Source organism: Amblyomma maculatum, chromosome 5 (genome assembly GCF_055883805.1).
Source record: "Amblyomma maculatum isolate TAMU_Amacu chromosome 5, ASM5588380v1, whole genome shotgun sequence".
Taxonomy (NCBI): Eukaryota; Metazoa; Arthropoda; class Arachnida; order Ixodida; family Ixodidae; genus Amblyomma; species Amblyomma maculatum.
Genome location: NC_139348.1, coordinates 42,894,047 through 42,915,933, shown reverse-complemented (window position 1 = coordinate 42,915,933; position 21,887 = coordinate 42,894,047). Strand labels below are relative to the sequence as shown.

General features: G+C 48.4%; 1 protein-coding gene across 1 annotated transcript in view; it reads right to left on the bottom strand.

Annotated features, from left to right (window-relative positions):
- LOC146188185 (cytochrome P450 3A11-like) overlaps positions 1-21,887 on the bottom strand; it is a 123,997-nt gene that overhangs the window by 11,160 nt on the left and 90,950 nt on the right. The window contains exons 13-14 of the mRNA XM_084603666.1: positions 14,006-14,171; positions 9,015-9,106 (exon numbers count right to left, since the gene is read on the bottom strand). Of these exons, the coding sequence (XP_084459792.1) occupies positions 9,026-9,106; positions 14,006-14,171 (247 nt within the window). The 3' untranslated portion in view covers positions 9,015-9,025. The remainder of the gene's footprint in view (positions 1-9,014; positions 9,107-14,005; positions 14,172-21,887) is intronic.

Genomic DNA, 21,887 nt, shown 5'->3' with positions numbered 1-21,887 from the left:
GTCACTTTGGATATCGGCAGCTGAAATTTCTCGTTAGCGCTGACGGTGTTCGGCCTCATCCTGACAAAACAGCCACTGTAGCCAACTTCCCCATTCCTACCACGAAGAAAGCAGTCCGACGTTTCCTGGGCCTGTGCGTGTACTATCGCCGTTTCATTGATGACTTTTCCAAGATTGCAGAACCTTTGACGCACCTGACACGTGATGACATCCCGTATGTCTGGTCTTCCGAGCAGCAGGAGGCATTCACCGATCTATGCCAACGGCTGCACAACCCCCCCCGTTCTTGCACACTTCGATGAGGACGCCGCCACCGAAATTCACACCAACGCCAGCAACGTCGGTCTGGGTGCTGTTCTGATCTAGCACCAGCAAGGCGAGGAAAAAGTGATCACTTATGCCAGCCGCACCCTTTCTCGGGCAGAATCAAACTATTCAACTTCTGAAAAGGAGTGTCTCGCCGTCGTTTGGGCCACAATGAAATTCCGACCTTACCTCTACGGCCGTAAATTTAGAGTTGTGACAGATCATCATGCTTCGTGTTGGCTGGCTAGTCTCAGAGACCCATCAGGACATCTTGGACGGTGGAGTCTTCGTATGCAGGAATTTGATTACTCTGTCGTTTATAAATCTGGACGTAAACATGAAGATGCTGACACACTGTCTCGATCACCCGTGGAGTTGGCCCATGACAGTACGGACGAAGACGCCCATTTTCTTGGCATTATCAGTTCCTCTGATTTAAAGGCCCGGAACGGGCTGATCCAGACCTCAAAACTGTGATCGATCATCTGGAATGTTTCGATTCTACAGTATCTCGACTGTCTGCTAAGAACTTGTCATCCTTCTGTACGCGCGACGGAATCCTCCACAAGAAAAGCGCCGGCAACAGTGACCGAGCCTATCTTCTGGTCACCCCTGCAGATCTCCACGATGAAATCCTTCATGCTTGCCATGACGAACCCACTGCTGGACACTTGGGCTTTGCACGCACTCGCCAGGCATACTGCTGGCCCAAACTTGCTGCCACCATTCGTCGATATGTTAGAGGTTGCCGCGAGTGCCAGCGATGCAAAACACCGCCACTGAAGCCAGCGGGTTTCCTGCAGCCTATTCCCCCATCACTAGTACCATTCGACCAAATTGATATGGACTTTCTCGGCCCTTTTCCTCAATCGTCAGCTGGCAATAAGTGGATTATCATGGCTACAGATCATCTGACACATTACGCGGAAACTATGGCGGTGCCACGTGCAATATCCTCTGAAGTGGCACAATTTTTCATGACGCAGATTGTCCTCCGCCGTGGTGCCCCTTCATACGTCATCATTGATCGTGGCAAGGCATTTACAGCGCGTCTCCTTGAAGAAGTTTTCCAACTAAGCCAGACACATCACCGAAAGACTACTGCCTACCATCCTCAGTCTAATGGCCTTACGGAGAGACTAAACAAAACAATAGCGGACATGCTCGCCATGTACGTAGATGTGCAGCATAAAACATGGGACGAGATATTGCCTTATGACACATTTGCATATAACACGGCCATCCAGAAACAACTCGATTCACTCCGTTTCGCCTAGTATATGGACGCGATGTACAGACCATGCTCGACGCCATGCTGCCGTGTGCGGCTGACAACCAGCTGCTTACCGCTGAAGCAGAAGAATTCACCAACTAGTGTGAGGAAGCTCGCCAACTCACCCGTAATCACATTACAAAACAGCAAAGCAACAGATGCATGCCGATATAACAACCGACATCGCTACATCGTGTTCCAGCCTGGTGACGAAGTCTGGGTGTGGACACCCGTCCGGCGCCCAGGCCTGTCAGAAAGATTTCTCAATCGTTACTTTGGACCCTACAGAGCGTTGCGTCGCCTCTCAGAAGTTACGTACAAGGTTATTCCAGACGTAACTGTACCGAGTTCTAGTCGTCAGTGGTCGTCTGACCTAGTGCATGTGCTTCGCATCAAGCCGTATTTCACCCGCTGAAAGCTCTATTTACCATCCGGATCAGTTTTTTCTGTGGGCTTGCGTTTTTTTTTTTTCGAGGGGAGGAATAATACCACCTGGCGGTTTGAGGTAGCGCTTGAAAGACGAAGAAGTTAGAGACCCTCGCGCACTTCAACTGGCTAAGACTGCAGACTCTTGAGCCTGTGTCTCTGTGTTAGTGTTCCCCTGAACTTCTGCCTTGACTGTGTCTCTGCCCATGTTGCCGTTTCCCATAAATTCCTGTCTTCGTGACAATATCACTTAACAAATACCCATATTGCCGCGAAACCTTCAAAACTGTATTTGTTGTTTTTTAGCAGCCGCCGGCATGCGGCCTTATCACTGTGATTCTGGCATGTATATCGATTTTGTATTCTTTGTTTGTTAATGCTTGATGTCGCGAGCCGCACCTTTATCAGTCTGTTTTTGCACAAGATGTGCCGAAATCTGTCTCGAAGATTACGGCCACTCGCATATGTTTTTACAATGTTCCAGGTTGTGCTAGTAATAGTTTGGACATTATCTAAATGGTTCTGAGCCGCCTTTAAATTGAACGTTGACATTTGCGACAAGCATTCTTTGTTCGACGATCGACGAGCACGTTTGTTGCTATCACCGCCGCCAAGTTGCTTAGTTTTTTTGCGGGTGCAAGTCAGCCCATACCAAAGAGTTGTTTCAGTACAACTAAGTCTGCATCTTCTTTTGGTGTCTACGGCCTTGTCACCACTATGTGACAATACAGTGAAATCTCGTTACTACGAACACCACATTAACGATTTTTTAAGAATCCCCGGCAGATTTGCTATATTTTCAATATAAAACTTTCAGAATTATGAATTTCAAAATAGCGTATATTTCAGAATAATGAATGCATTTTATTTCTCCTTCTATAATTTTGGAACATCTTTATTACAAATTCGGCTAAAATTAACAGCGCCGCAGCTTGCAACTCTCGCGTGAAACAGAAACCGCTGTTTCTGTGTGTATGGTCCATGGGCTGTAGCTATCATCATCAGCACATCTAGTACTAGCTCCGAGCGCTACCACGAAGCTATAGTTTATTACGCAGTAACCAGCAGGCCCAGTCGCCTGCGTTTTTTTCTTGTGTGGGCTGGAAGTTTTTTTTTATGGCCCGGATTATCTTATTGCAAAGTTTGTGCGAGAGCAATGATATTAGCCAGCTAAGTGCCAAGAAGATATGAACGCAGCCGCTTTCACTACAAGAAATTGAAGCAGGGAAAAAGCGATTCGACCTCTACAGACAGGTAGCATTGCCCCATCGACCGCCGCAATCATTTTGAAAGACCGAGATGAGATTTTCAGACATCAGGGAGCATTGAAGATGAGGTCATATCGAACTCATGTTTTTTTTTTTTTTTTTTTTGCACATGGACAAAGTTCGTACTTTCATCACTCAGTGCAATCACGCATACGGCGAGGTGTTCCGCAAAGTGGAAGATGTATGTGCTGTAGTGGTGTAATGTAGTGCACGGTCGTGTTTGCTGCACGCGGCGGAAGAAAATAATTGATTTCTTCAAATAAATCAGCTTTGGAGTTACTGCAACATTTTAATTTCAGGTTTTGTTTGTCCACACTGGTGCCCACTGCCAAGGTACATCATTTGCCTACCTAGGTTTGACCACTGGCTTATAATCGCAGATTTTTCATTACGACTATATTTCAAAATAACGAATAATTTTTTGCGGTCCCGCAGGATTCGTTATATCAAGATTTAACGGTATTTACTACATGAAAAAACAATATTCTTCTGCATCTAGTGCTCCAGCGGAAAAATATCAATGTGATCAAATCATTCGGGCAAGCAGGAGCAGTGCAGCCACCGTGAGGAGCAACGGCGCCTCCGCCAGCAGCGCCGCCGCGCGGCACTAATGCGTTTTAGGGCCAGCTTTCAGGAACCGGTTTTCACACCTGCCCATTCTAGCCACCCTAACAGTAGGTTTGTATGTGTACTCTATTTGCACATTTAACATTACTTGTATACAGGATGTCATCATTTTCATCATCATACCATCATCAGATGGATAATAACTACTGCAGGATTAACCTCATCTGCGAACCTAACTTTCTGCTGCCCCCTGCTATGCTTTCCTTTCCTTGGTATCCAATTTGTTACCCCAAGTGACCATCGGTATCGTCTCTTCGCACTACATGGCCTGCCCATGCCCATTTCCACTTCTTGAATGCGCCTAAGATATCAGTAACTAGAGTTACCTCTCTAACTCACACTGCATGCTCCTCTTTTCTTAACGTTACACCTGCCATTTTCCACTGCATAGCTCTCTGTGTTGTTCTCAAATTAAGTAAAACCCTTTTCGTTAGCCTTTTCTTCCCTTGGAATCCAATCTGTTACCCACAGCAACCATCGACTATCCTCTCTTCACATTACATATTGTTACGCGCTGCGCAGTGGCTGGTGTGAACGAACTGAAAGTGACTGTAGTTAGAAGAGGAGGCTGACGAAGTGCGAAGAACGTTGGCCTGGCTACCTGTTCTGCCTCGAGTTCATCCCCCATCATCTGTGAATAAATCCATCCCATCCATCACAATATCTGGTGGAGATTGGCTGGCTACGTAACCCTGGATCTGCTGGTCATTAGTCTCAGCCACCACTTAGCTGCTCTGCCATCTCTTCAGCTGGAACACCATTGTTATGGCAACTCAGGAGGCTCAGACACAACTTCCAAACAACCCAGGTCTTGGCCACCTCATTGGGAACCTCACAATTTTACAGGGGAATCTGTTGACAATGTTGGAAGACTGGCTGACCCATCAACAATTACAACCGTTGGGATCTGACTGCTTAGTTTCGTAATGTCTTGTTTCTCCCGGGGACCACTGTTCTGTGGTTTGAAAATCACGGACACACTTATCACTTGGACCCGGTTTGTGGACGAAATCACCAAGTGCTTCGGCGACAGTTCGGCCAAGAAGAAGAGAGCCGAACAGACCCTTGCCCAAAGAGCTCAGGTTTCAGGTGAGACATGCACTATGTACATCGAGGAAGTGCTCAGACTTTGTCGGCTTGTCAACAGAAACATGTCTGAAGAGGACAAGGTGGGTCACCTCTTCAAAAAATCACAAAACACGTGTACATCTTTCTCATCACGAAAGACAAGGTTAACCTTGCCTCTACAGCTGACGTGATGCAGCAGTGTCGTGCGTTTGAGGCACTCAAGTTGCGGCGAATTTCCACAAAATTTGGTCGGCTATCTAAAGTCACAAGTGCCGACAGAATCAACCTTCCTGCTTCTGAAGACATCGCCTCAATGGTTCGGCGGATCGTGCGTGAGGAGTTAACCTCTCAGCTACAAGGTGCCGTCCGCGATGAAGCGCACCACGCATTTTCACTGCTTGAACCATGGATAGTCCAGCTTACTCCCTAGGCTGAATGTACCAACAACAAGCAACGCACCGGCCAGGGCGGACATGATCGGCCCCTTCTTTCCGAATTTTACGAACACCAACATCAACCAGATCAGTATAATGAATAGTTTCCATCTGAACCACCTCAACACCTCAACACACGCCCACCAGGTATTCTCATTCGACGCGGAGTCATCCCTCTTACGTCTACGGTACCCAAGAGGTGCCAGTCTGTTACAGGTGCAGCTGCAGCGGACACATCTCCCAATATTGCCAGCGTCGTCGATCTACGTGAACTTCAGCATGACGTCCATCTCGATTTCAAGATGATGCACCATGGCAGCTGCCTGCTTCTCTTCGCCAACCCTCTTTCTCCCGTACCGCGCTGATTCTCCTGCCTCCGAGCGCAGCATGACTCCGCCTACTATCCAGCCGTGATGTTCACCATCGCCACTGCAGTCCACCACTCATGGGGAGACAAGCTGGTGCGACCGATGGAGGTAGGGTCTCCGGCCAGTCAACTTCGCTCATACCTCTTCCTATTGTTATGCTTAACAAAGTGTGTGTGCGTGTGAACAATGTAAATACAATTGCTTTAGTGGACACTGGTACCGCTGTGTCTGCGATGACACTTTCATTTAGAAGCGAAATTTCTGTGCGGCGACACATGCTGTTTCGTCCTCGAGTTGCAAGAATTTGCTTTTTCTCACACAAGATGTGGTCTTGCCAGCTCAGACAGCCACTTTTGTCCCCCCGCATACTTCCGGAATTTGTCAGGGGCACTGTTAACTTGTAATTGAACCGGACACCTGCAATGTGTTGAAGAAAAATGTGTTGGTCCCTCGTACTGTTGGGGACGCAGAAGTCGGTTGCACGCACATGTGAGCCCTGACCCTATCCGCAAGCCTGTGCGTTTGCTGAATGGCTCTAAACTTGCAAGATTTGAACACTATGTTACCGAAACTATACCGGCCATTTCTGATTGCCCCTAACTTCACCCAAAACGCTAGACTATTCTGATGAGTTGCGAGCGATGATCAGCAACTCGTTATCCTCTACTAATCGACATACATTGGAGGACATTCTGCCAGCACAGGATCATCTCTTCCTTCTCTGTGCCAGACTCTTGCATGCAATATCTAATTAACATGGGCAATGCCAATTCCATCAGGCAGAAACCATATGAGTCTCTTCCGCCGAGCGCAAAATAATTCACGATCAAGTCCAAGAGATGCTGCAGAATGGAGTGATTCGGGAGTCTTTCAGTCCTTGGGTCACGCCCGTAATACTTGGGAGAAAGAAGGACAATTCATGGCGATTCTACATCGATTACCGCCGCTTGAATTCGGTCCCGAAAAAGGACGTGTACCAACTGCTACACATTGTCGATGCTGTCGACTGTCTGCGCTCGGCGTCGTGCTTCTCGTCCGTTGATCTCCGCTACGGGTATAGGCAAATACCGATGCCCCCTTGCGACAGAGAAGACTGCTGCATGACTCCCAACGGCTTGCTCGAATTTAAAGTAATACCGTCCGGCTTGTGTAATGTCCCTGTGACATTCGAGCAGTTCATGGATATGGTTCTTCGTGGCCTCAAATGGGATATTTGTACGTGCTATTTGGATGATGTTATTATATTTGGAAAAACATTTGAAGAGCACAATGAACGCATTGGAATCATCCTTGACTGTATCAGCAAATCTGGGCTCATCTTAAATTCTAAAAAAAACCACTTTGAAGAACGACAAACTCTTGTCCTTGGCTTCCTCGTGGACAAGGACAGCATTCGACCTGATACGCAGAAGCTGGCTGCAGTTAGAGACTTTGAGAAGCCACATACAATCAAAAGTCGTCGGAGTTTTCTTGGACTGTCGTCGTATTTCTGCCGCTTTAACCCTGGCTTTGTGCACCTTGCACATCCGCTAACGGCCCTTGCACACTGACGATAGTGGCGTCGGTCCCTGGCGGTGCTCATACAGATTAATGGCGGTGCCGAGCATGTAATTGCGTATGCTAGTCGCACCTTAACGAAGTCAGGGGGCAATTACATCGTAACTGAACTAGAATGCCTAGCTGTTGTCTTTGCAGTCCAGAAATTTTGCCCATACCTATATGGACATTCGTTTACGATCGTGACCGATCATCATTCCTTATGCTGGCTCATAGGTCTATGCGATCCATCTGGTCGTCTGGCACGTTGGGCATTATGCCTTCAGGAATATGACCTTTCTGTCACATACAAAAGTGGTTGTCGCCACAGTGATGCTGAATGCTTGTCGCGCCATCCGTTGCCAATAACGACTGAAGAGACAGACCTTGAGGGATGTTTGGCCTCACTCTCCATGCCATTTCCAAGCACAGAGACCTGTCAAAAGCAACAAAATGACCTGACGTTGCAATCTTTTGTTGCTGCGGCCAACACAGGAGCATGTTTGAAAAAGTTGCCACCGCTTTTTGAAAAAGTTGGCACCGACTTGCTCGGCCCATTTCCCAAGTCTGCAGAAGGACACCGCTGGGTGTCCTTCTGCGTGGATTATTTGACAAGATATGTGGAGATTGCAGCGCTTGTATCCACCAAGGCAAATAACGTATTGTCGTTTATGCTGCACTCGATTGTTCTCCGTCATGCTGCTCCCCGCGTCATCACCAGCGACTGCAGACGACAGTTAACTGCTGACATCGTAGAAGAATTACTTCGGTTGTGCGGCTCCAACTACCACCACTCCACACCTTACCATACACAAACCAATGGTCTGAGTGAGCGCACAAACCGCACCCTCACCAACATGCTGTCCATGTATGTCGCATCAGACCACCGGAACTGGGAAACCGTGTTGCCATCGTGACATACGCATATAACACTACGAAGCATGAAATCACCGGGTATTCCCCGTTCTATCTGCTCTATTTCAGGATGCCCCGCACGTTTTTAGATACCACGTTCTCCTTCTTGCCTCACGACAACCCTTCTATCAGATGGTATGTCGTGCTGAGGAAGCTCCTCGCCAGGCCTCCCTCCGCACATTGTCCTCACAGCTCCACTCCCAAGAATGCTATGACAAACGCCACATTGAGGCCACATATGCGCCTGGAAATTTTGTGTGGCTTTGGACAACTTTACGAAAGAGAGGAATTGTACCACAAGTTCTTGTTTAAGTAAACTGGCCTCTTCATCATGGCCACTACGTTAAGCAAAGTCAACTATGTGATCACCAAAGTTACTGCTCCCAATCGCCGTTCTCGTACCACACAAGCCCATGTGGCCCATCTTAAGCGCTGTGTCTGTCGTCCAACCTGACTTGCTCGAGGACGAGCTTCATCTGCAAGGGGCTAAATTGTCATGCGCTGCGCAGCGACTGGTGTGAACAAAGTGGAAGTAATTGTAGTTAGAAGAGGAGGCTGACAAAGTGTGAAGAAAGTTGGCCTGGCTACCTGCTCTGCCTTGAGTTCATCCCCCATCACCTGCGAATAAATCCATCCCATCTGTAACAACATTATTTTCTTGCTACATACAAGGGTTTAGCAAGAAAATAATGTTAGCACATCTTCTCACCGTCCCTTATTTTACTCAATTTTGGCCTGCCTATCTCTGCCTTACATCCCAAATTAAGTTAAACATTTTTCTTTTTCTACTCACCTTCAGGACAGTCAATGCAGTTCTTGCAGGTTCAGCCAGACACCCTCGGATGGATACGCCAGTGTGAACGATGAGCCTATCTTCAGTTCGCCCTGGTTTTAAAGCAATGAGCACTTCAGTCATTAAAGTACCGCACAATCATAGCTGTGGCATGTTTGAGGGAACCATCATCATCATCATCATCAGCCTGACTATACCCACTGCAGGGCGAAGGCCTCTCCCACATTTCTCCACTTAACCCGGTTCTGTGCTAGCTGCATCCACTTTACCCCTGCGAACTTCTTAACCTCATCCGCCCAACTAACTTTCTGCCGCCCCCTGCTACGCTTTCTTTCCCTTGGAATCTAGTTTGTTACCCTAAGCGACCATCGGTTATCCTCTCTTTGCACTACATGTCCTGCCCATGCCCATTTCTTCTTCTTAATTTCCACTAGAATGTCGGTAACTTGAGTTATTTCTCTGACCCACTCTGCACGCTTTATATCTCCTAATGTTACCCCTACCATTTTTCGTTCCATAGCCCTCTGGGTTGTCCTCAACTTAAGTAGAACTCTCTTGGTTAGCCTCCACGTTTCAGCCTCATAGGTGAGTACAGGTAAGACGCAACTGTTGTATACTTTCCTCTTGAGAGATACTGGTAAGCTGCTAGTCATAATCTGAGAGTACTTGCCAAATGCGCTCCATCCCAATCTTATTCTTCTTGTTATTTCCTTTTCATGGTCCGGATCTGCGGTTACTACCTGTCCTAAGTAGACATATTCGCCTACTACTTCCAGTACTTCGCTACCCAATGTAATGTTTGAGGGAACCACATAAAGGTAAACAATGTGCACGGCATAAATACTTTCCGCTGCTGCTATAAATATCCTGGTACAAGTAAAAAAATGTGATCGTGCGTTAAGCGCATTTCAGCATGTCATTCATAATGGCCAACTTTCATTAACCATGTCTCATGCAAGCGGACGCTAAATGTGTACAGAAGGGAAATTTTTGGTAGCACATTAGGATGCATGAGCTTCCACATGGAAAACTCAATTGAATACCTTGCAACAAATTTCTAATTACAAGTTGTTGAGACTTCAATTTTGACAGCGAAATGGTGGCTAAGACAGCAACGTTCACCCCAGCTGCTACAGCTGTGTTCTAGCACTGTACTTCAGCCTTGTATCAGTGCCTGCTGCACTTTTCAATACATCCCTCGCAGCAGCATATTTCCGTAGCCCTAACCCCTCAGGGCAGGAGAAACGAATTTTGCTGCAATATGCATTCAAAGCTGGCCAGGTTTGTAAAATGAACTGTTTTAGCTAAACATCAGTACATACGTGGCTTTCATTCAATCTGGTAAACCTGGATGCCTTGCTTTTCTGGAACTAACAATATTCTAATCATCTGTGGGGAACATATCATTTCAGTTCTGGGGTACATGCACTATTACACCGCACAGCTGCAAATGCACAGCATATTAAGAAAAAAAAATGCTTTTACAAGAACTGCATCGAGGACTTCCTCTGCGGTAAATGGCATTAACATTGCCTCTAAGTATGCAGTAATAGAGAGGTTTTGATTCACCTTCTCAGGACTGGAAATGCTAGCCATAGGAAGCAGTGGATAGGCATAATCTAGGATCTTCTCTTTGGTTACATCACACAGAAAGCCTTGAAGTGGACACACTTGTATGGAATGAGGAAATCGGGGGGGGGGGGGGGAGCAGGCTGTGAAGCTATTACTACTACACCTCAATCCGGCAGGTGAAAATAATGAAAATTATTTCATGAGCAAGTGTCCAGGTGGCTCTGGCAAGTGCTGCAACCACTATGACTCGCATTCTCTTCGTACTAAATAATGAACATACTTTTTACCTTAAATAGCACTGAAAACTTGCATGTTGCATTCGTTATGCAGGGTAAAATATTCATAAAAGTTTTAAGTGGTAAAAGGAACAAAAATTGGAGTGGTGAATTAAATATTAAACGCAATACGAGTCACCTTTTAAAAAAAATAATAATGCACTCCTGAACGCGATTTCCGTGCTCAAGAGTATAGACAAGGATCTTTAAATCCACATGTATAACTTGCTTAGCAACTCATAATTCTATCTAAAAGAGAGCACAACTAGAGTACTCTCCAACGTAAATCATGGCAATCAATACAAAGCTAGTCAGTAGCAAGTTGCTACAATTTTTATTGTAAGAAGCTACTTAGGGAAGCCCTCTGTAAACAAGTGAAATACAGTAAAAGCTTGTTAATTCGACATCGACGGGACCGTGAAAAATTGTCGAATTATCTGACTGTCGAATTATCGAATAAAAAAAAAAATGAAATGAGCCCCTGGATGAGATACCTTTATTTGGTAAAGAAGTTAGTTATCACCATCTGTTTTTTCGGGCGAATTTGACCGGCGACAATAGCGCTAATCGCTGCCAGATGGTCCATGGCATGCGCCCCATCGGTAATCTGTTCGCAGAATTCTTCCAGAACGGACAGCGCTTCTGTGGCTTCTATAACCGTGCGCGTCGACGCCGAGGGCAGCTGTTCACAGTCATCTTCTGATGAATCGTCGTTGCCGGTATTTTTAACTTCCTGAATTATGTCGTTCTCAGTCAGCTGTCTGGCGACTGCGACGCCATCATCGATGGTGATGTAATCAGCAAGCCGCACAGAAGAAGGCAAGACATTGTCAAAACAGCTATCGTCCTCTGCGTTTGCGTCAGCCGTCTCACATGGCAGTGTCTCTGCACGGCAGTCCAGTGATACAAAACAGCTATGCCTGAAGCAGTTAGTGATCACTTCTGGAGGCGTCTTGGTCCATTTGTGAGCCAGAATGTTTATAGCGCTGAGGAGCGTAAGCTCATATTTCTTCCCCGCTTCCATACACAGAAGCATGCGCTGCAAGACGTGCTTTCTGTATTTGCATTTCACGAACTGAATTATTCCCTGATCTATGGGTTGTAGGGCTGAGGTTGTATTAGGTGAGAGAAACACCAGCTTGATCCATTCAAGGCCTGACACCTTGCAGTGAGCACTGCAATTATCTACAACCATGAGGACCTTGTGCTTCTCCATTCCAAAACGCCAGTCAAGCTGATGCAGCCACGTCTGAAAAATGCTGGGTGTCATCCAAGCCTTCCTGTTAGCGTGATAATTAACAGGAAGGTTCCTTGCGTTTTTAAAGCATCTAGGCTTCTGCGCCTTTCCAATCACTAAGAGCGGCAACCGCTCTGTTCCCGTCATGTTGGCGGCAAGTAGAATAGTTACTCTTTCCTTGCTGCATTTTCCTGCTGTGCACGGGTCACCTTTGAAAGTTATCGTCTTGTCCGGGAGAGCTTTAAAAAACAGTGCTGTTTCGTCGGCGTTGAATATGTTTCTCGCATCATATGCAGCCAGATGTTCAAGCAGGTCGTTGGTCCGCCACACCTCGATTGCTTCTTCGCTCGTGGCAGATCTTTCGCCGCACACATTTTTGAATGTGAGATTGTGCCGGCTTTTGAAACGAGCGAGCCAACCTTCGGAGGCTTTAAAATCTTCCACATTCATTCTTGCGGCGAATCTTTCAGCCTGTGCACAAATTAGTGGCCCACTGACAGGGAGATAGGCCTCTCGTGCGTTTGTGATCCAACGCAGTATGGCTTCTTCGAGCTCCGGGTGGGTCGCCGTCCACAGTCTTTTCCTTTTAGCATTGAAGCTTTCACTGTCGAACCCCTCCAAGATGCTCTTTTCATTTTTGACATACGTGGCCGAGGTTGTCCTCTTCACTCCATACTTGTTCATCACGTCTTGGCGTGAAACGCCGTCTTTGATCGCCTTCAATATTTGCACTTTTCTGGCCAGGTCCTTCGCTTCATACTTCGGCCGCTTTGCTGGTGTCGCCAACGCAGCAGCACTCAGTGTCAAGATGCGCAGGCACAGCACTCTATACACACACGCAGCACAGTAAACACGTAGGCGAAGCGTGACCGTAGATGCAAAAAGCACGTGGCTGAGGCGAAGCTCGATGACTTCACTGCGCAAAGGTAGGGTCGCGTCATTCTGCTGATGGCGATGACAGTGCGGATGGCGTACGCTGCCCTTTTTTTTTTTTCAGCTTCACACTAGCGCCGCCCTTGGCTGTGTTTTTTTTTTTTTACCCCTTCCGCAGTGAAATGCGAAATGGCGGGCTATGGGGCTATGGAGCTACGTCGAATTAACCGACGCACGGCAAAATTTCGTCGAATTAACGAGAGTTTTGCTCCATAAACTCCTATGTATAATTGAAGGGACCTCGCGTGCACGTCGAATTAACCGATTTGCCGAATTAACGGGGGTCGAATTAACGAGCTTTCACTATTTACTAGTTATCAGTATCCACATGTAACACTATAATTAGTTGCTTATCACGTGTGGTAGGAAACTCGACATTCGAGAAGTGAAGCAGCTGTTTTAGCATTCACAATGAGCAGGCTGCTAGCTTAGTATTCACTGTTGTTATCAGCAGACTGCAGACTAAGAGAAAAGAATAAATTTACTATGCAAAGAAAAAAAGGTTGTTTCTTTAAAGCCACATTAGCTTTTTGACCGTTTTTGCCGTATGGGTACTGGGGCCACATTCCATCCCGCAGTGCTTTTGCCGTTCGGGTACTACGCTGAGCGCACGGCGTGTAAAAATATTCGACACTAGAGATGAATTTTTTTTTTAATATTCGACGGTCAAAGGATTAAGAGGTGTGTTCGTGATATGGGCAGGTTAATTATGCTAGTAAATATGGTACGCATGTGAGCATATTTTTCATGAGTTTCCTTGCAATACGACCTCGTATATTAAATTCTTGCTACATTCATTTTGTCAACCCCCAAATTAACAAGAAACAAATGAACTGAATAAGGATATAGTCCACTTGTCTTTTTCGACAAGACAACGATACTTCTATTCGCTGAACTCATTAAAAATTTTGTGTGCGTACCACATCAGTATACTGCACAGCTGACAATGTGTTTACAGATAAAATCAATCATACCTGGTGCCTGTCAGCATCCAGGGTCAGCCGATATCGCAAGAGCAGTTTAGCCAAGGTCAGCTTCAGCACTAGCTGTGCAAAGCGCATGGCAACACAGTTGCGCGGCCCACTTCCGTATGCCTGGTACGCCATCGGGTCCAGCTTGCTTCTGTTCTCAGGGCTGAATCTGCACGGATTAATGCATTACGCTGTAGGAACATACGTCAGTGGCTGCAAAATAATGTGCGTAGAGGGACGGTTGGCAGGACTTTTGATAGTAAACTTTACCATGTGAAATCGTAGTCTATTTTTGAAGCGATGTTTTAGTTAAAAAAAAAAATTCACTACCCTCATTTGTTAAAACAGTTCAGTCGTATAGGCTCTTCACTAATAACATCAAAACATTTTTATCAACAAAGTAATTATAACCACACACATGTTTTTCTTTTTTTTATGTATTGTTGTTCTTGTTGTTCATGGATTTGAACATAATTTAATGTTCAATTTCTGCCATATTTGTGAATTTGTTTTAAGCATTTTGTTATAGGAGGTCCCCCTGACAGCTTCGCTTTGGGACCTCCTTCTGTACCAAATAAATCATACTAATTTGTGTAATATATTTCTGAAAATAAAAAAACCTGAACCTGAACCTGAGTGTCACTTAATCGTAGGCACAAATTTCATATTTCTTGCCTCGGTAGACAGGTAGACAGGTAGGGTAAATAGAGGTGCAGCTATCGCGAAGACAAACGAAACATTCTTGAAGAAGCCAAATTAATGACCATGCTGAATGTCACAAGCTGCCTCACATATAGAGCGGAAGCAACGGGATCTCCCCACTCCTCCGAGCATGCTTCGACATGACTCATAGGGGCAGCAACCGGGCAGTGCGCGTCCTTGATAATGAGCCGCAGCACAGCCAGCCGAGAGTATAAAAAGGCAGATCGCAACACCCCCGCGGCAGTGCATTTTCGAGAGATGTAGTCTCTCGAGCAACTCTCGCAGCCACTCACTCTGGGAAAGTGTTATTTTTCTTAACCAAGCCTGCGATCAACTCGATGTTTTTCTCCTCATCTTGTACGGCCACCACTACTGATCAACTCTGCAGCTATGACGTCTCATCGAAAAAGAAGGCCGTGAGAATTCCTTTTTGCCACAGACGGTCGGTAAATTTAATACTGTTTTTGCCTTTGTTTAAACCTTTGTTTAAATCTGGCTTAGTATTTTACGTCGTGTTTTGTGTGTAACTCTTGCCCCAACTTAAGTTTGAATACTTGCTTTGTTATCTTTATAGTCTTCTCTTATCGCAGTGCTTGGTTTGTCGGGCTTTTTCCCTCTTGTGATTTAGTGAGTCGTCTTTTATCACTATCGTGCCGTGGCATTCTTTTTTTTTTTTTTTTTTCGTTCTATTATTATGCAGTGTAATTTGGACTACCAGCTATAAATAGTGAATTGTTTGAAAGAAAAAAAGTGATTTTCTTGAACTTATTCCTCAATCACACACCGAATCACGTACTTCACGGGTTGACCGGCCTAACTTTTACCTGTGTTCTCAAACCTCATAGAGGGACGACGGGTGACTGTAAAAGGGATTCTGCACCTCTGCTGACCGTAAAGGTGAGACTTTGTGATACTGAAGTTCTCTGTAATATCGGTCTCACCTAGTGACTTAAGTTTCCACCTTCTCTTCAAGATGAAGTGCAATTCAGAGCCACAATGCTCTAGTTATTTCAGTAATTCAACAACAGAGGCGAACACACCAGGTATCCAGAGTCATCAACTGATGACGGTTGTTGCTAACGAGAAACTCGTGTGAGAAGAATAATAGGAGGCTCATGGACACGTTCATACTTCAGAAACTAAAACTGTAAGTATCCCACAAGAATAACCAAACTGAGCATAAAAATCAGCACTTCAAACTCTGGGTTATCTATCACTCAAATTTTGAAAGAACTGCTAAAATTAATTCTCACTGCAGGTTCCTGCATTGTTTTTTACTGTAGACAATTGCAAAGTTTAAGTATATATGCATGGTTTCACAAAACAGATCCAGAAACCAAGCACCAATGAGCAGAGTGGAACAAGAAGCAAGACCGTGCTTCAGTGCAATTTTACTGTTTCAAGTCGTCACCAATCAGTCTCTTCACCTGAGAGAAGGCCCTCAATACTATCCTGTTAGTTGAACATTAAAGATAGAACCACTGCTTCTACAGAGCACTGCCCGTCACCAGTACTTGACATACTCAAATACTACTGTTGAACCTCGATATAACGAAGTAGTAGGTTTCGGGGAAAAACTTCGTTATATCGCGCACTTCGTTCCATCGAGGGTTTTGTCTTTCAGTGCCGCTAATGAAACTGTGCATTCAAACAACATTCGCTATTCTATTTATTCCGCTCACGTGCGTTCGTGACGATATTACAACCGATTTTAGAAGTAACGACAAGCAAATAGAGCGGCAATAGTAGGTCAGTCAAGCTTCGTTGCCTCGAAATCGCAAATCTCAAAATATTGCTTCAGTTGAAATTTTCTGTAGAGCCGAGCTGCTCCCCGCGAATGAATTGCGGGCATCTTTAAATCTTGACTGAGAGATCGAGACAAATGCCGCCATTGAAAAATTAAAGCGAGCTTCGCGTGTTGCTGTGAAGACGTCACGAAGCGTGCGGTATCACCGAAAACGAAACCGAGCGGCACGGAAATCCATTAATGGCGTCAAGCAACACTGCGATCTATCACGTGCTCTGTGCATGAACGGCATGTAAACAATGGTCTTAATGCGTTATTAAACTCAGTAGTTAATCACTGAGTTGCGTGTTCGTAGGATCACCACCCCTAAAGATGCCCGCGTTTTAGGCGCGTAAGTGCTTGCAGCGCAGTAAATTTAGCGTTGCACGCCATTTTACGATGCCAGCACAGACATGCGACCACATCGCTGCCGTGGGGGCAACTTGTGATCCTGGCGGCTGCAGCGTTGGTGGCAGCGTTTGAAGTCTGCACGGATCTCGGGAAAGAGTAGTGAAGCGGTGAAAGTGGTGAAAGTGCAGTGAGTCCCGACAAGCGGAAACGCGGGAGTTTCAAGCCGGGCCACAGCATGGGTAAGCCATGAAGGAATCAGCATGCCGAGAGCGAGGAGGATGGCGATAACTGGGTCGCATGCACGAGCTGCGACATGTGGCTGCAGCTTCACGACACTCCCTTTAAAAATTTGGAAGAAGCTAACGCCGCATCGCACTACGTGTGCAAACGATGTGCAAGGATGAACATTATAGAGACAGAGTTAGCACTCAAGTTGAGTCAGCAAAAGGAGGAGTGGACCCTGCGTATACAGAATATGGAGGCCAGAGCGGAGAAAGGCTCGGGCACAGAGGAAAGGTCGAGGGTTGAGGACCTACGGCGCCAACTGGAGCAAGAGATAGGCAGACGCGAAAGTTTGGAAGAGCAGGTGCAGGAACTGCTGAAGAGAGTAAGCAAACAGGGAGAAGAGTTGCAGAGGCTAGGGACCCTTAGAGCACTCGGCAGGCTGGACGTGGTGTCGGGGGAGTTGGGCAAAGTGATTCCGGGCCGGTCGTATGAGCCAGAACGGACGGCGACGGGGCCGCTAGAGAGGAGTGAAGGGCATACAGATGGCAGCGGACCCATCGGAGGGCTACAACCCGAGCAGGGAGGACTAAGGACGAATAAGGTCAGCGAGGGGAGCGAACTGCACTCCGAAGTGCAGTGCGCCAGGGAGAACGACTCCTTGCAGGGGCTCGCCGATCCTCGCTCTCAAGACGGAGGCGGAAGTGTGGCAGGAGGGCGAACAACGAGGATCAGGAGAAACCGTACACGGGAAGAAACATCAGATGAAAGGCACTGAAAAGAAGATGCGCGAGAGGGAAACCGGAACACTGGAGAGCGGGAAGCCTAGTGAGCAGCAGGAGAGCCCGCAGAAGCTAGGAGCGTCCAACGAGAAACGGGCCATACAGCCCCGAAAGGTATTGGTGGCCGGGGACGAAAATGCGTTTAGACTAAAGACGGGCGCCCTGAACGTTGTGGACAGGGACAGTCGAGTGTCTTTCTTCACAAAGGCGAGAGCGACACTGGCGGACACTATGGAGCAGGTACACGAGAAGCTGCAGGCACGTCAGGATGATCAATGTCTAGTGATCATACATGCCGGGCTGGAGGACGTAGAGGAGGGAACAAGGCCCGAGGAGATGGTGGGCTCCCTGAAGAAATGGGTGATGCAGGGGCAGGTACAATTCCCCGATCTTTTCTATGCCATCTGTGCGCTTCCAGAAGGCGGGGAAATGGAAGCACAGGTCCGAGAGAAATGCAGGACGGCGAATGGACTGATTGAGGGTGTATGCCAGGAACTGGGACCACGAGTAGAGTTCATTCGTTACAGGGGAGAGGTGACACAGACAGGAGCCGGCAGACGGCTGTATGCGAGAGAGCCTGCAGGGCAGTTAGGAGGAAAGCTGGGCAGACGAGCGTGCGCTCTTTTAGGGCGTCCGTCGGGGACCGGCAACCAGCGAGAAGCCCGTTCCCAGCAAGGTGCAGGGGCAGCGAAACCGAAAGGCAGCCCCAGGGGGCCCCACCACGAGAGGGTGGGGCGACCGGACGATCAGCGCACTCAGAAAATGGTGAGGGCGCTGGCGAAACTGCTGCTTCAGGCGGGAGTGGGTTACTGACTCACTACCGGAGGCGCGGGGACTCAGATGGGCTGGAAGATAATGGCTCCCCAAAACCAGGCGTGGGTAAGCGTCAACCCCAGGGACAGTGTAGTTCAAGAGTGGGAACCCGCACACGAAGAGATAAACACCGCAAACAGCGAAGGCCAACGAATCTATCTATCGCCTTCCTGAATATGCAAGGAGGTCGGAGGGCGAAAAAATGGGCAGAGCTGAGCACGGAACTTGCAAAACACCAGACTGACGTTTTCGCAGTGGCAGAAATGCATCTGTGGGAAGTAGAGACTCCCCCTCAAGTCGATGGATACGGGTGGGAGGGCTGTAACCGCCAAGGGTCGAAACGCCAAGGGGGAGGAGTAGGGTGTTTATGGGCGGAGCCTGGCAGGTGGAGTCGCACCAGGCAGTCGTGCCAGGAGCACATGTGGCTAGCTGGAGCGATAGGAGGTAAATCAGTGGCGTTGGCAGTGGTATACATGCGCTCGGGCGGGGCTGTAGAGTACAACGAGGGTCTGTACGAGCGTCTAACGCAGGACATACGAGCGCTTCGAGCGCAGTCGGAACTCGTGATAGTCGGGGACTTTAATGCTCACATCGAGGACCTCGACGGGCACACAGACGCAAACGGCAGGCAGCTGTTAAAGTTGGTGGAAGGGGAGTGGCTTGTCATGGTGAACTGCTCGGGCAAATGCGAGGGGCGTACAACCTGGGCGTGCAGGGGCATGCAGTCGTGCATTGATTTCTGCCTGATGACAGAAAGGCTCTACGAGGAGCTAGAGCGAATGGTCGTTGATGAGGAGGGCGAAGGAAATTTGGGGAGCGACCACAATCGGTTGCGCCTGCTGTTTGGGCACATGCACCGGGGACGGGAACTGCCCCAGAAGTCAACACAAGGGCGGCTTAGCGAGGTCGAGCTGCGAAAGATAGCAAAGTGCCTGGAGGCACGAGTGGCGTTCTTAGACTCCTATGACGCGATGATAGGAGAGATGGTGGGACAGCTCACGGCATGCAAGGGGCGTACCAGAGGCCATCATAGGGCGAAAGCTTGGTGGAGCCCAGAGGTGGCGGCGGCCATACTCCTGCGTCGAGCGGCGAGATGAATACACCGCCAAGCTGTCAAGGGGCAGGACAAGGAGGCCATTGCCAATGCGTGGGACTTATATAGGACCCGGAAACAGGAGGCAGCGGCTTTGATCCAGTCGCGGCTCCACATCTTTAACCGCAAGATGATGGATGAGCTGAGAGCAGCGGGCCGGCAGGTGCCTCAGCGTTTTTGGCGCTGGGTTAAGGTGACAGGGCAGACCCAGAGCCCAGCAGCGTTGAAAGCGGCCCCAGGGGGCGAGGCGGTTACAGGGCGGCCTGTGTCCCAATCCTGGAGAAGTGGTGGTGCATGATGCAGGGGTCGCCGGTGGACACAGAGCTCGAAGGAAGAGAGATGAGCGAGCCCCGAAAACAGTTAGCAGAAGACTTTGCGGCAGACCTTCGTGCAGCACCTACGAATCGGGGGTGGGGACGGGCAGTGAAGAGGGTGGAGGCCAAGACCGCAATGGGGTGTGATGGCATCCCCATGAGCCTGATCAAGGCACTGGGGCCTAAGGCACAGTCAAAGTCGAAAGACTCCGTTGCACAGGTGCTGGAGGATGCAAAGATCCCGGAGGACTGGAGACTGACAAGAATAAAGCCTCTGTATAAGGGGACCGAGGACAAAGAGTGCCTGGAAAACTACAGGCCAATAGCAGTGACCTCGGTACTGTACAGAGTAGCCGCACAGGTGGCAAAGGCCCGATTGCAAGCATGGGCAGAGAGAAATTGGGCTCTTGGGGAGCTCCAAAATGGTTTCCGGGAGGGACGGCGCATTGAGGACAATTTATTTGTCCTCACACAGTGCATAGAAATAGCACAGCAGACGGGAAACCCACTCTTCGTGGCGTACCTGCACATCGCTAAGGCTTATGATAATGTGGACCGAGCCATATTGTGGAGCATCCTGCGAGGTTTTGGCCTTGAGGAGTCCAGCATCGAGCTACTGCAAGATCTGTACGCCGATGTCAGAGCTTGCGTGGAGTGGACGGGTCAGAGGACTAGCTTCTTAAAGAGCCCGAAGGGGCTACAGCAGGGGTGTCCACTGTCACCACTGCTGTTCATGTTGTACGTCGCAGGGGTCACGGAGCAGCTGGAGGTGTCTGGGCACGGATGTCGGTTTGAGCATCTAGAGGCCGGGGTGAAGGTCGAGCAATGTATACCAGCGCTGGTGTATGCCGATGATGTTGCGGTCCTCGCAGGGACACCAGAAGAGCTACAGAGACTACTGGACATTTGTGCTACGGGAATGAGCGAGCGTCGACTGAAGTTCAGCCCAGCAAAGTGTGTAGTGATGGCATGGGGCGAAAGGGACAAGCTGAGCGGGCACAGGTGGGAACTTCAGGGAAATCAGATAGAGGGTGGATTCCGCCAAATACCTCGGCGTCCGGTTGTCGGCAGGGGCAAACTACCTCGGGCAACACGAGAGGGAAATGCGGGGGAAAACGGCTCGCTGTAAGGGTATGTTGGGCCGTCGGTCGCTCTGGGCGTTTAACCGCTACGAGGTGACGAGAGCCCTATGGAAAATGGTGGCGGTGCCAGCGCTGACATATTCAAATGCAGTTCTGTGCATCTCCGCTGGCACTCGGGAGTTTCTTGAGCGACAGCAGAGGGCAGTCGGCCGGGTAGCTTTAGGGGTGCCCAAACACATAGCGGTGGAGGGAGTCCAAGGCGAGGTCAGATGGTCCTCTTTCTCAGCGAGAGAGGCGGCGGCCAAAGCAAAATATGAGGACCGACTGATGCGCCTCCCGGCAAGTAACCTGGCACATCAGACGCTAATCCACCTGGTGTATGCTGCAATAGCAACGAAGTGGACAAGGTGGATAGCGAGGCTGCAGAGAAGGTACCATCTGCCAACGGTATGCCTCTGGGATGTACCGGTGGTGAGCCAGGGGAAGAAGCTCAAGCTGAAGGTGAAGGAAGCTGAGACAGCTGAGTGGATGCGCAGGGCAAAGGAGAAGTCATCCCGGGCATTGTACAGCGCGCAGAAGACAGAGATTAGCCCAGAACCATTTTATGACAACTCCGTGGGGAGCGGGCTACTGGCTGAAGCCAGGTGTGGAGCCTTGAGGACGCGGCAGTGGCGATCTAAGTTCACTAGCAAGTGCGTATTCGACTGCGCCCTCTGCGGAGCGGAGGAGGAAACTTTGGA